This window comes from Gymnoscopelus braueri, assembly GCF_963280865.1.
Source record: "Gymnoscopelus braueri genome assembly, chromosome: 22".
NCBI classification, from domain to species: domain Eukaryota; kingdom Metazoa; phylum Chordata; class Actinopteri; order Myctophiformes; family Myctophidae; genus Gymnoscopelus; species Gymnoscopelus braueri.
Genome location: NC_137624.1, coordinates 10,483,973 through 10,499,272, shown reverse-complemented (window position 1 = coordinate 10,499,272; position 15,300 = coordinate 10,483,973). Strand labels below are relative to the sequence as shown.

The window sequence follows — 15,300 nt, the reverse complement described above, 5'->3', positions numbered from 1 at the left end:
CAAACATTCTAAAATAGCAAAAACAAAAAAAACAAGACTCGCGCAACATAATTTGGCAAGACACACCATCTCCGGACGCCAACCTGCTTCCAGTCTCCTAAAAAGGCGTCTGCCCACTTCACGCAGATATATCTACGCGAGACGCGAGACTATGCCGATACGGGAAGTAAACCAGAGATGGTGTGTCTTGCCGATTTTTGTTGCGCGAGTCTTGTTTTTTTTCAAAGAAAAGTACCAACTACCAAAGTAGAAATTATTTAATGACCCCAGGGGTCCTTGGGGGGGTTCCAGGGGGTCCCCAGCAAAATGTATATACATTATGTAGATAAATTACTGATAGCATTCTTTCTATGTTGGTGGGGAAATGTAAGGTTTGTGCGTGATGAATCTAAAACTTGCCTTACATTTATAGGAAGGGGGGAAACAATAATTGGCAATTATGAATTATGAATTCTACTTAATAAACGTACAATATCACTGGTGTTCACCGTTCACTTAGGCTCCAGGGTTGGGAAAAGCCATCTAAAACTTAAAATGCAATCAAAAACGCTGTGCATACGCCGTCCATACGACGTCCGAGTCAGACGTGTGTCGACGTCGTTTCAACGTATTTTTTGCAAAACAGCTGCTGACTGAGGTCTGACTCGGACGTCGTATGGACGGCGTATGCACGGCGTATGGGCGTTAACTTGTATTGTGTGTGCCCAGTGGGTAAAAACATATCTGCTGAAAAGACACGTCTTTTACAACTAATGTGTTTTTTATACTTGTTATATTATATTATATTATATTATATTATATTATATTATATTATATTATATTATATTATATTATATTATATCATATTATATTATATTATATTATATTATATTATATTATATTATATTATATTATATTATTATAAATGATATGACCTCATCCAAATTAAATGTATTATTAATTAACGGGAGCAGTTAGGGGTTGGGTGTCTTGCTCAGGGACACCTTTAAATTACAATAATCCTGTGTGTCTGCTTTAATTAGCTGATAAAGCTCATACTAATTAATTAGTAAAACCTTAGCTGGGAAGAGTTCTTTCAGTTATAACCCCCCACCTTTAACTATCAGCAAACAGGGGAGAGACACAGTCCCCCCGATGGTCCTCTGTTTACGTTGATGGCATGGGACTTGAACCTGCAAACTGTCTGTAGCAAAGGCAACTGGTCAAGCACACCACACCACTGCGCCAACGCACCTTTGGGCCCTCAACAACTGTCTTCTAGTGCTTTTGACTTGCTTTTTTGTATTTTGGCCTTGAAAATTTCAAAGTGCTACAACATTGAAATATGGGATGACTGGGACTTCAACATGGAACCTCTGTGCTGAGAGTCTGATCACTATCCCATTACACCAACTCTCGCTGCTTCTCAGCATGTGTCTTCTAGTGATTTTGACTTGCTTTTTTGTATTTTGGCCTTGAACATTTCAAAGTTCTATAACATTGAAATAAGGGACATCTGGGATTTGAACATGAAACCTCTGTGCTGAGAGTCTGATCACTATCCCATTACACCATCTCTCACTGTCTCTCAGCAGATGTCTCTTAGTAGTCTTGAAGTGTTTATATGTCAGCCTTCAGTTAGTTAAGTTGAAAAGCAATGAACCAAAGAAGGACTGGGATTTGAACATGGCATCTCAATGCGGAGAGGCTGATCTTTAGACCACGACACCATCTCTCAGCCACTCACATTATGTCTCTTCGTACTCTTGAAGCGTTATTTTGTGTTAGCCTTCAGTTAGTTAAGTTGAAATACTCCAGCATTTAAAGCTTCATTATGTCACTTTCCTGCTCGACCCTGCTTTTGCCTTTGAATGCTCTTGAGTTGTTCTTTTGTAGTTTAGCTTCAAAACTTGACCAAACCCAGTTCCATCACAATACAACACAGAATGTAAAAACACTTTACTGATCTATCTGTCTGTGGTATTAAAATGAAACAGATGGCTATTATTCATTTATTACATGTTACATTACATCGTTTTCCCTTTAACTAAATAATGAAAATATGAATATAAATGATCCCCTTGAAACCCCAGCATGCCTATTCAGGAGGGAACATTTGCCAAAAAATAGCAGATCTACAAGCTCACATTGCGTTGTGAAGAGATTTGGTGTACACAGAACAAAAGTGGTCCAAGTACAATTGTAACTGGTCCGTTTTACTAAGCATAGAGGGTTAAAGGGGTTAAGTAATGTACAGTGCATATTGGGTAGAAGTGCAAGGCAAGCAACCCAAAGCAAACACATAAACTATTACATGTACAGTTTATGTGTTTGTTGCACCAATACACCACATACAGTAACTAATACATATAACTATTTACTAGATAATGTATACTACTACATAACTATTTCACAAATCCAATTGTAATTTGCAGAACACGGTCTGTCATTCCATCGTCCTCGTCCATCAATCCATCCTCCAAACAAAGCACAGTCTCCTCCACTCATGTCATTAGACATTCTGCTATTAGGATTTCTGTCCCAGTACCTGTAGAAGTAGGAACATTTCATTCATTACCTTCACAAGAATGTTTTTTCCTCTAAATGTTTTGTTTTTTAATCATCAAATGATATTATAGGTATTACATATAAATTAACTGGATAATGAAATAGACAACAAATACAGTATAATTGTCTTTTTTATAGTGTTTAATACCATTTAGAAAAAAAATTGAGGAGGAAATATGTGAAATGTAGTTAAAATGTTTGATGAAATGAAGAGTAGAAGAATGAAGGTAAAATCTTACGTGAGTGTGGTCAGTCGTGTTCCATCTACCCACATCCAGACTCCTTCTACATCTCTGTCAGTCAATCCCAGCCACACACTCTTGTTTTCGCCAACGACTCTTTTAACAAAGTCCTGGACAGAAAAGCAGCTGGTTACTCAATAGATGTGTGTGATGTATGTACAATAGATGTGTGTCTCAACCAAATGGAATCGGTAACAGTACGCAGTAATGGACACACACACACACACACACACACACACACACACACACACACACACACACACACACACACACACACACACACACACACACACACACACACACACACACACACACACACACACACTTCGTCACCTGTTTTTCTTCGCTGTTTATGATCACCAGGTCAGATTGTTTGTCTGTACAGTATGTTCTGCTCCCGTCCCAGGTTTTCTCCTCAGTAGAGATGTAATAACACACGTCATCACCAAATGTAAATCCATGTGATTCTAACAACAAAACATAATTAGAAACTGTTTTTGTGTGCTCAGATTAATGACAAATGATGAACAACATGATAAGAATGTATAAAAAAGTGACGTCTCACTGACCACAAAGAATCCTCTTCAGTTTAGTCAGAATGTTGTTAAGTCTGGTCTGTAAGTTGTCAAATCTAGTATTCCACTGGTCTCTCTGTTCAGTCAAGTTACGTCTGGTCTGTAACATGTCAAATCTAGTATTCCACTGGTCTTTCTGTTCAATCATGTTGTTAAGTCTGGTCTGTAACGTGTCAAATCTAGTATTCCACTGGTCTTTCTGTTCAATCATGTTGTCAAACCTAGTCTCACACTGGTCTTTCTGTCCAGTCATGTTGTCAAACCTAGTCTCACACTGGTCTTTCTGTCCAGTCATGTTGTCAAACCTAGTCTCACACTGGTCTTTCTGTCCAGTCATGTTGTCAAACCTAGTCTCACACTGGTCTTTCTGTCCAGTCATGTTGTCAAACCTAGTCTCACACTGGTCTTTCTGTCCAGTCATGTTGTCAAACCTAGTCTCACACCGGTCTTTCTGTTCAGTCATGTTGTCAAACCTAGTCTCACACTGGTCTTTCTGTTCAGTCATGTTGTCAAACCTAGTCTCACACCGGTCTTTCTGTTCAGTCATGTTGTCAAACCTAGTCTTCCACTGGTCTTTCTGTTCAGTCATGTTGTCATAGCTGGTCAGTAACTGGTCAAAATTGTCCTGTAGCTGGTCTTTCAGTTCGGTCATGTTGTCATGTCTGGTCTGTAACTGATCAGAATCGGACTGCAGGTTGTTTTTCTCTTTAATCAACGCACAATCTGTAAGAAGGAGAATCAATACATTGATTGTCTTTATATTGAACTTTCTTCTGATTGTTATCTATATTTGACAACGAGACAAAAGGAGGATTGTAGAAAGACGTCATGGCAGGTGGGGCGTGGTGAAACACATTTGGTGTTTAGGGTGGAGGAACTGTGGCTATGTGGCAAGGTGGGAGGGATCAGGGCTAATTATGATGTACAGACCTCTGCATAATGACTGCTGTACAGACTTCCTAGGTGGACAAAAACTCAGGGTTTACATGGACAGATAATGAACACTGAGCAGACATCTGACTGTAGGAGGTCAATGCAGCAGTTTTTTTTTTCTTCCATTCATATACCTGTCTATGTGACCTGTCCATGAGAAATGTTGTCTATAGTTACCCTCTGAATTTGTCTCCAGTTCACTGAAGTATTAAAGGCAAAGTCCATGGACAATCCACTGGACTCTCCATAATGTGTCTGCTCCCTGTGTTAAACACTACATAAACACCTGAAGAAACTGTTCAATAACGTCTGGCAATGATCTAAACAGAACATGGCAGTGTGTGAATTTGAAATAATCTATCTAGCTGATTAAAGGTAGGGTAAGTGATTTGCGTTGGTTAAAATAATTGTTAAATAGCTCTATATTCTGATAGTACTCATTGCTATAGAGTGTTTGTTCAGTATTAGGAGTCTCCTTGTCTCTCCACCTCTTTATTAAACAGAAAATGCATTTTCGTTTCAGTTTCAGTTTCATTTCCAATTTTATCCAACCAGGACAGAGAACTCAATCAGGATACAGATTAAACAAGTGAAATTGGAAGTGATGACACTAAGAAATGAGCAGGCAAAATTGGAACTGGAACACTATACAAATTAAGCTTAAAAATGGGTACTTTCTCCTGATTGGCTGAGATTTTGACACCTACCGAAAAATGTATTTTCTGTTTATTAAAGAGCTGGAGAGACAGGGAGACATCTGTTACTGAAAAAACACTTTATAGCAATGATTACTATCAGAATATAGTATTTTAACCTTTTAACAAAATTAAAAAATATCACTTACCCTACCTTTAATCAGTAGCCTACGCCTACTGCAGCTCTCCTCCCACACCAGTGCACACGCAGGCAGGGGGAAAAAATCACCAACATAAATGATCAATTGCCCATCTGCTTCACATCTCACACCAATCCACCTACCTCAAAAAGGTAAAATATCTCAAATATTTAATTCAACATCCATCAACAGTATTCGTGAGTCAAATCGTAGACATACATGTTTTATACGTGTTTACAGAATACTACTCACAGAGTATGACCAGGACAATGATGCCAGCCAATAGAAGACACAGCAGCCCCACACACACTTCAACAGCTCTGCAACCATTCTGCTTTGACGCTTCACCGCCTGAAAAACAAGCAACATCAACATAATAGACGCATCATCACACTTACTTTATATTAAGTTTTATAGAGTTTAGTTCCAAAATAAGACATTTAAAATAAGTTACATCTATAACTATTTATGAGAGATAACATTAATAATGTTGAGTAGCTTTCAGGGTTCAACTCACTGTTTCTGAGATTGTTTTAACAGTCATTTACTACATGGGTCAAATTATGTCTCTTTTCGACTATAGGAACTAAGTGAACAGTGCTATGCAATTAAACATATTTCACAGGATTTGTTTCCATATGCTACGGCTTGGTTTCAGGAGATGGAAGTAACCATCCTGAGGTCAGGGAACTATTTTATAATTATTTTTTTTTAAGTGAAAATGGCAGATCTAAAAGCTCACAACAAGACGTACCTATTATAATGGATAGTAAACAACAAGAACATCACAGAACTTCATGGGTTCTGGAAAGTTCCATAAGGTTCTGGGTTAACCTTTTGTAGTCAAAAAGAGAGTTTACCCACTTCTGCAGACACCACTACACTGTGTAACATCCATAGATATATGAATTAACTATTGAATAATTGTCTTTGTTAGTTTCATTTTTTATTTTACCTGCATGCTGCTGTTGTGCTGTGTTGTTCTGTATAGCATTCAGCTGTATGCCGGGGTCAGGGTTGGGGTCAGGGTAGTTTGCAGTCCCATAGATGTCTACTATTCTTTCTTCCCAGTCTCCTCTGTCTTCTCTCTCTCCTTCTCTATCTCCTTGGCCATATCTGACCTTATTGGTCAGATCTGGCTTGACATACACATCCTCACTCATTCTAGTTGATCTTCAAACTGCACTCGTTGTACGACTTGTTGGAAAACAAAGGTCACAAAAGCGGAAGATGAAAATTAATGCTTTGAAAAAATAGTGAAGTAATTTATTTCTTTGGATATCTATTTCTTTGTTCCTGAAAACTTCCCTTTCCCTTCCCATTTCCTTTTAAATGCAAAGGTGCTCATTTGTTTATGAAACCCTGTAGCTTTATCTATTCACATTTCACAGACAATGAGTACATATCATTGTATTAACAGTAAATAACATTACTGTCAATGAAGAACATGGCAGGTTCTTCTGGTGCTCCCCCGTGTTGGTACATTCTGTGATCCGTCCAAGGTCGCTGTTTTCTAGTGTTTCGGATTCAAACAGCCACGGTGCTTGGCAGCTGAATTTATTCCAATTTTTTTTAGATGTTTATTACCTTCTGCAGCGAGATCAGTAAGTTCAACTTGGTTATAGTCCAGCCACAGTATCACTGGTCACAAACACTGAGCTTTGACCAGACATGGTATGACCAGGTGTATGCTGAGTTCTGAGTTCTACAGCTGTTGCATCATTTTGGTCCGTGTGGACCCCAGCACAGCCTACCTGTCTGTGTATGCTATGTATAATGTTACAGTATGCAGTTTTCTGAAAAACATATGTTGCTATATCAGCGGTGCTCAAACCTTTTCATGTCAGGGACCCCCAAAATTATGTATTTGGCCGCGAACTTCCATCATAAGATATTTTCATCATAGATCCAATGTCGCATCTCTCCCAATGTAGCCTACATTTATAGACCAATATTTTACTAAGTACCATCATTACAGTATGTACAACTAGCAATTTTCTCCACTGGTGATGTCATCAATGTGCAAATCCATTCTGCTGCCTGTACAGCTACCTTTTCAGAACTTCTCATTTTAAGTCATTTCCATATAATTATATTTAAAAAAGCATGTGATATAGTTGTCTGGACTAGTATGTAAATATCTGCAGTTGTTCCTCATCTGTTGCCCTACATTTAAGGAAGCCCACGGGCGTTTTGTATTCCTTTGCACGTACTGTACATTTGTTGAAAAAGTTTACTCTTTATAGAGGAACAGTTTGTATCAATTCCCTGGTGTCACAAACAGAACATTGATTTGATTAATTCTATACATTGAAATGTAACAGTAATTTGTGTTCATGTACCGTTTTATTCATGTGTGTTACAAAGTTACACTGTTTTAACAAACTGATTTGGACCAAACCCAGTTCCATCACAATACAACACAGATTGCAAAACACTTTACTGATCTATCTGTCTGTGGCATTAAAATGAAACAGATGGCTATTATTAATGTATTACATGTTACATTACATAGGCTCCCCTTTAACGAATTAAGGGAAATATGACTATAAATTATCCTCTTGAACCCCAGCATGCCTATTCGGGGGGGAACATTTGCCAAAAATAGCAGATCTACAAGCTCACATCACGTTGTGAACTGATTTGGTGTATACAGAAAAGAAGTGGTCCAAGTACAATTGTTACAGTACAGTTTATGTGTTTTTTTGTACAACACACCACATAACTGATAAATTGATAACTATTTCACAAATCCAATGGTTATTGTCAGAACATGATTGTTCGTTCCATGTTCCATATCCTTTTTAAACCTCAACAGAGTCTTCTGCTCCACCATTAGGCTCACCATTGTTCCAGTACCTGTAGAAGTAGGAACATTTCATACATCACAATACCGTCACAAGAATGTTTCTTCTCTAATCTTTTGTTTTTAAATCATAACTTCAAATGATGTTATAGATATTACAGATAATGAAATAGACAACAGATACAGTATAATCGTCTTTTTTTTTACAACATGCACCATTGGACACACAAAATAATGGACACAGTAAATAATACAAGTATTTTTAATTGATTTTATACACTGGTATGATACCTACATATTTGCTTGATCTTTTGCATAGCCTCCTGGAGAAAAATGCAACAGCCGTCACTGCCTGCAACTCACCCTCTCATTTTCGCGCGCGCGCGCGCACACACACACACACACACACACACACACACACACACACACACACACACACACACACACACACACACACACACACACACACACACACACACACACACGTACATTTGGGAACCCATGGGTTAGGGGGACCACCAGGAGGCCCAAATCACCAGTCTATAACTCTGAGTTCCATTTGTACACCGAGTTAAATGAACACTGAGAATTTACAGTGTAGATTCCCAAAGCAAAAATAAATTCATTAATTTGACTTGATTTGTAGACCTTATTAATCCCACGGGGTGAAATTCAGTTGCACAGCGGTCCTTGACTCATCTGCCAAGTTTCGAAATCGGATTCAAACTGTCATAGTTATTGCTGTGACATATAGGGGTGATTATAATACACCCTCTCCATTGGGTACGGGTGTAACTATGAGGTTTCAAATATTTTAACAACCGTTGTTTGGATTCCAGTGTATTTTAAGATTTTAAAAGAAAATAAGAAAATTATTATCAACCGTTTTGGTTCTCTTTCTGCAGGTTTGTAATGTTAATCCTAATGACCATGATACTGTCATGATACTGACCATGATCCTGACATGATACTGACCATGATACTGACATGATACTGACCATGATACTGACACGATACTGACCATGATACTGACCATGATACTGACCATGATACTGACATGATACTGACCATGATACTGTCATGATACTGACATGATACTGACATGATACTGACACGATACTGACCATGATACTGACCATGATACTGACCATGATATTGACCATGATACTGACATGATACTGACCATGATACTGTCATGATACTGACCATGATACTTACCATGATACTGACCATGATACTGACCATGATACTGATATGATTTTTCAAATAGCCAATGTTCAGTATACAGTATAGGGTTAAAATGATTGATGCTACAGTATATTAACTCCTTTTGCCAGGGACCCCCTGGAAACCCCCTCACGGACCCCACTTTGAGAACCACTGACCCAGATGACCCAGCCGAGCTTTCATCCATTCAACCACTGGAACATTGTTACGTTTTGTGGTTAATAGTCACTCTAGTCTGCACGGTTGTGTAACGGATAAGCACGTTTAAATGGTAACAATAGCTCACAGCAGGCTCGCCTATAATATCATCTGCTGATAATAGTGACACCGCCGCGGGCGAGCGGAGACAATGTCAGCGCTAAAAAGATGTTTAAAAAAATACACTTCTACAATGTCGTCTTTCCATGGGGTTGTGTTTCCACCTGTCACGGGAAAGAATGGGCAGGAAAGCCTAACTATTGGCTGACATTCAATGCTGCTGACACCAAATCTGATTGCAACTCTGTACTATAGTTGGAGCTATCAGGTGCACACTTTGAATACAAGGCCTACGACAGTGGTACTCAAACATTTTTCATGTCAAGGACCCCCCAAATTGATATGTGTTGTAGGTCGCGGGTCCCCCCCATCTGAAAAGATTTGGTGCCACGGACCCCCTGAAGAGAAGATTAGTGTAAAAACAAAAAATAAATCTAAATTTTCCAAATTTTTTTTCAAACATAGCTGATGTAGATTGGCTATTTTGTAATAGCCGAAGTATAAAATAGAGTTCACATGGTTAAACTGATTTTGATACTATATTAACCGTAAACGTCTGACTTCAAGTACAACTCTGAATCCTGTTTTATTCAGAAATATTCTGATGATAAGAGGGAGTATCGGGACCTGACAAAGGCCTTCTGTGACTGGAGTGACTACTAAACACCTTCAAGACCAAGTAGATGGTGGTGAACTTTCTTAGGTCTAAGCTCGCTTTTCAGCCAGACAACATCCAAGGGACAGCTATTGAGAGGGTACACACCTATGTACATGGGAGTGCATCTGGATAATAATCTGGACTGGTCCCTGGACACTGTTGCGGGCAGAGTCTATTTAACTTTTCTTTTTATGAATATAATGTAATTTTGTCCAATCTGAGTATGTTAATACAATATAATATAACTTACAATACAATTGGGGCGGTTGAATTTTGTCTCCCTTCTATTCTATTGAGACATTTAGATCATGTCAAAGGTCATGTCTCACCTGGACACAGGATCTGACACGAATTCTGGCCTGATGGTCAAGATTCAATTTATCCCCTGAGCAAGCAAGGCAAGGCTCTATTTGCTCAATGGTAAAAAATGGGTAACGTCTGCGCAGGAAACTGGGTTCAAATCCAGGGTAAAAGAGGAAAGTCACATTATAGTGCAGCATTAACTTTATTCTTCTTGAGGACGTAGTCTGGTTTTATTCAATATTTACAGAATATTTGGAGGAATGATGGCAACAATTTCGAAAAGCTTAGATTATCAATAGAACACTCTATCAACTAGTTGGGCATGATCTTACATATACAGTTCTGAATATAATAATTAATTTGGGGAATAAATATGATCAGGAAACTTGACTCAACTTAACTGAATTGCCAACGTGGTGTAAAAACTCAAGGAGTCATTTTGTATATTGTGCAAGAAGACCATTGCATCAGAATTTTGAAACCACATACTAACATAGGCTACTACATATTGTGGGTTGATATGTCTTGAAAGAAAATACAACATAGCAATCATTGCATTTCATTTCAAATGTTTTATTTCATTGTATTGTAAAGTATGTAAAATACAAAACATTAAAGTGTTTTTTATTTACAAATGTACAAAACTTGAGATTATATTACAATATTTGGCTATAAACAAAAAAAACTTTGTTCAGAGTTACTCATTTATTAAAAGATATGAATATCTCATAAATTATTGCACTTTGCGATTGCAGTGCATTGAAGATTGCCTTCACCACTGAGGAGCGAAATGTTCACCTGATTTCATGTCAGATTGTATAAGAGAGGTCACCAAGAAACGCGCAGACAACCATATGGCACTTTTCATATTTCATATCGTTGTTGTCGGGTGGAAACCTTGAATGTCCAAAACCGTTCCTTTTTTAATTATTATTTTTTAAAACATTTTAAAATAGCTCTGAGCTTGTAGATCGGCTATTTTCACTACTTTTGTGAGACACTCTTGTATGATGGAATAGGGTCAGCCTGGGGCTTAGCGGCTGCAGCCCTGGGCACCAACCTCTGGGGGGCACCAAACGCCTGGCCAAAAATGAAAGAAGTTGTCCTGGGGCTGCTGAAGTAGTGGTAAAACGCTAAAACGAACTAGGGTAGTTGGGCGTTCATTTACGAAAACATGGAAATACAAGGTTTCCGCCCGACAGTAACGATATCTTAATCCATTTTGTGTGTTGTTTTTTCCTAATTGATCTTTGGTACCTTTTCTTACAATACTTCTTTAGTCACTGAGCACCATCATCCTGTAACATATAAATTAAATTTGTACCTGAAAATTAATGGGTTTACAGGTGAAGTGTGTATAAATATAGATATTATGATGTTTTTAATACAGTATGTTTAAACAGTGTGTAGTTGCTGACAAACAGACACTAATGGAATGTTGTTTACAAAAGGCAGTGGGTGGACAGTTAACGAAGGACATTTACTTAAGTACTGTACTTAAGTACTTTACAGTACATTACAGTATCTGTACTTTACTCGAGTATTTGCATTTTTGGATACTATTTCACTCTACTACATTTCAAAGAGAAATATTGTAATTTTGACTCCCCTCCCCTAGGAAGGGAAAAAGTACATTATGAATTAACCATTTAACCGTATTTCAAGTACAGTGAAGATAGCCGATCTACAAGCTATTCGTAGAATGCGTTGCATTTTGTTGTAAGCTTGTAGATCTACTATTTTCACAATTATTTATATTTTCTGACTATTTCTTTAAAATCTTAGATTTTTTGGTGGGGTATATGGCTTTATACAGCAATGCACTGATATTAAAAAGAAGATGTTATTTTGGAATTTAGACTTTGTAATACTTAAGCATTTTTAAAAGCAAGTGCTCGAGTACTGTAACTCAAGTACAAATTTGAGTAATATTTGACCAGGAGAATCTATACTTTGACTCAAGTATAAAACTGGGGTTGAGTACTTAATAAAAGGCCTCTGGGAGTTGTCTGTCTGTTTGTTCCTGGTTTCCCTGACAATAATACATTTTCCAGTCATACGTCATCCGTTGGCACCTGGTCCTCCAAGTTTTGTCACTTTTAAATAAGACAAATTTCCAGTTTTGGTCCCTCAAAAAAGGTGTCCCACACACGACTGAGAGGGTCTCGTCGAATCACCTGCCCAAATACTGAAGAGCAGGATCAGTCTATAAGACAAAGATTCTTTTGTGTAGAAAAAGGTCCTTATTGCCGCGAACAACACAGCTTGTCTTGACGAACAGCTTGAAGGCAAAAGATGGTTTAAAAAGTATTTAAGTCACAAGTTTGTTCAGGGTTTGGATACCTCTTTACTTTCTTTTCATTTTTTTGGCTTGAGCATCCATGGCAGTCCAGTTTGGTCCAATCCAGTCTCGTAGATCGCTGGTTCTCAAAGTAGGGGTCCGGGGACCCCCGGGGGGTCCTTGAGGAGGTTCCAGGGGTTCCCCAGCAAAATGAGGAACAGTTGAAATACTTAAATTTTTTGGCTATTCGAAAATAGCCGATCTACAAGCTCACAATGCGTCACATTGTGATGTATTGTGAGCTTGTACGCGTTGTAGATGGGTTATTCTCAAAATGTGTCGACAAATGTTGACAAATCTTCTCTTATGGGGGTCCCTGACACAAAATCGTTTCAGACGGCGGTCCGCGGTCAAATTCACATCAATTCGGGGGTCCTTGACATGTGAAAACGCTTGAGAACCAGTGTCATAGATGCCTCTTCATGTGAAGAGCGAGATGATCTGACCTCGAAAAGGCTCGGTCGCATTTCGCACACTGGAAGGGCCGGTGGCCCGTGTGCTTCCTGTAGTGGCGCGTGAGCTCGTCTGAGCGGGCGAATTTCCAGCCGCAGCCCTCCCAGTCGCAGCAATAAGGCTTCTCTCCTGTGATTGAGGACACACGCGCACACACACACACACACAGACAGACAGTCAGTTAGTGTTTGGCCCTGAGGTTAACAAACTGTCACCACATCAATACAACTGCGAGGTTTCTCCGTGTCCAGCAGACAGTTTATAGAAGGTAACTCAATCAGGTTGTGGTTTGTATTAGGCGAGGAATCAGTAACAATGTGTTCATCACACATACCCCGCCATGCACGTGCACACACACGCACACGCACACGCACACACACACACACACACACACACACACACACAGCCGTTTTTCATGTTCAGTTCATAAGCCCCATGGTCAAAATGCTGTTCAAAACATTTACCCAAATGTTTGTAGGTTTGTTAAATGAACATTGAAGATTTTACTCTATGCTTGTTATAAATTGTCAAATATCAAACATTAGTCACTATTAAGTAACCACTTTCACTCTGCTCCCTATTTTGCGCATGTCATTATAGTCAGAAATCTTAAAAACTGGTGAAGAATGTTCAAAGAATATCAGTTCTACAAGCTCACATTGCATCACAAAGTGATGCGTTGTGAGCTTTTAGATTAATATTATTATTATTTCGCTATTCATCATACCACTGATGCCTTTGCATGTGTTGCTTATCACAGCATACTGTAAGTATAATAGTGGGTCATCCATACCAAGCACTATAACTATAACTATTATTGTTCAACAATGTCATCATCATAGTTGTGGTGTGGACTTTGCAGTCCAATTGAGGTAGAACGATTTTTGAAACACTATCCTTATAGTTATAGATATACTGCTTGTGTGGATGGCCCATTAATATATCAGTGAAAATAGCCGATCTACAAGCTCACAACTGCTATTTGCATTACTTGTGCGACACTCTTGTATGATGAAGTAGGGCATTAATTTACAAAAAAAACAACAACATAAAAGTTGACACATGGAGATACAGGGTTTCCTACCAACCTGTGTGTGTGCGATGATGTGCTTTGAGGTGGGAGCTCTTGGTGTAGGTTTTCCCACACCCTACGTAGTCACATGTGTGTGAGGCGATCCTCTTCCTGGGCCACGAGCGCCTGCCACGTTTAGGCTTTGGTTCCTCTGGCAAGCAGTCTCCACTGGAGATCATGAGCTCTGAGGAGAAAGTTAGAAACATCATGGTCAGTGGTGGACAGTAACTACTGTAAGTGCAGCCATTTACCTAAGAACAGATGAGTGAATTTTCATTAGCTTTGGAGGGGATGATCATTAGGCTGTCCTGACAAGAAGAAAATGTCATATACCGTACAGTAGGTATAAATCTTGACAGTTGTATTGTTGGAAGAGCTCTTCTGAGTGCAAGCTTTCTTGTTTGAATTGTGTCTGTGTTATTGTTTATATCGCACAGTGGGTTTTAATTAGTGGTTAAAACCCACCCCAATTAGTGGACAGTAACTACAGTAAGTACATTTACTTGAGTGAAGCACATGACTTTCACTCACTTTGTATATGACCAGCGATACCTGTAACAATTGTTTATTTATCAAATAATTTACTTAAAAAAGTAGATGGCATGACACTAAAATAATAATAAATCATCATCATCACAATGCACTGATATTAAAATAACTAATTTGTACTTTTGTCTTTCACCCCACTACATTTCAAATGGAAATATTGTACTTTTGACTCCACAACATTTCTAGGACTCTTGGAACCAAAACTTACAAATATATATTAAAATAGTGAAATACAAGCTCAGATCAGAGCTTGTAGATCGGCTAAAGTGTTCTAAATGTCAATTCATCCAATTTTGGGTTGGATGAAGAAGATTGAATCTGTCAAATGCCTGATCTTAATGAAATAGATAACGAATATCACTTTATTTTGCATTGTCCTTTTTATTGGAGGGTCGGAGGAGAGCTGTTTAACAATATTAATTATGCTGATATATCGGATATTAATGACTCACAACTTATTAGCTGTTTGTTTGAAAAAGAGACATTTAAACTGGCAAACTA

At 38.5% G+C, this 15,300-nt stretch overlaps 3 protein-coding genes across 5 annotated transcripts in view; all 3 read right to left on the bottom strand.

Annotated features, from left to right (window-relative positions):
* add1 (adducin 1 (alpha)) overlaps positions 1-15,300 on the bottom strand; it is a 232,615-nt gene that overhangs the window by 16,588 nt on the left and 200,727 nt on the right. The window lies entirely within an intron of this gene.
* LOC308078479 (uncharacterized protein) lies at positions 1,996-6,304 on the bottom strand. Its single transcript, XM_080419661.1, has 6 exons — positions 6,088-6,304; positions 5,385-5,483; positions 3,359-4,087; positions 3,123-3,256; positions 2,787-2,899; positions 1,996-2,527 (listed from the first exon to the last, which is right to left on the bottom strand). The coding sequence occupies exons 1-6, from the start codon at positions 6,293-6,295 to the stop codon at positions 2,377-2,379; spliced, it is 1,434 nt and encodes a 477-aa protein (XP_080275787.1). The 5' UTR covers positions 6,296-6,304; the 3' UTR covers positions 1,996-2,376.
* Positions 10,943-15,300, bottom strand: part of klf4 (Kruppel like factor 4) — a 109,860-nt gene continuing 105,502 nt past the window's right edge. For all 3 annotated transcript variants that reach the window (XM_080420091.1, XM_080420090.1, XM_080420089.1), the window contains 2 exons: positions 14,267-14,434; positions 10,943-13,307 (listed from right to left, as the gene is read on the bottom strand). In XM_080420091.1, the coding sequence (XP_080276217.1) occupies positions 13,132-13,307; positions 14,267-14,434 (344 nt within the window). In that variant the 3' untranslated portion in view covers positions 10,943-13,131. The remainder of the gene's footprint in view (positions 13,308-14,266; positions 14,435-15,300) is intronic.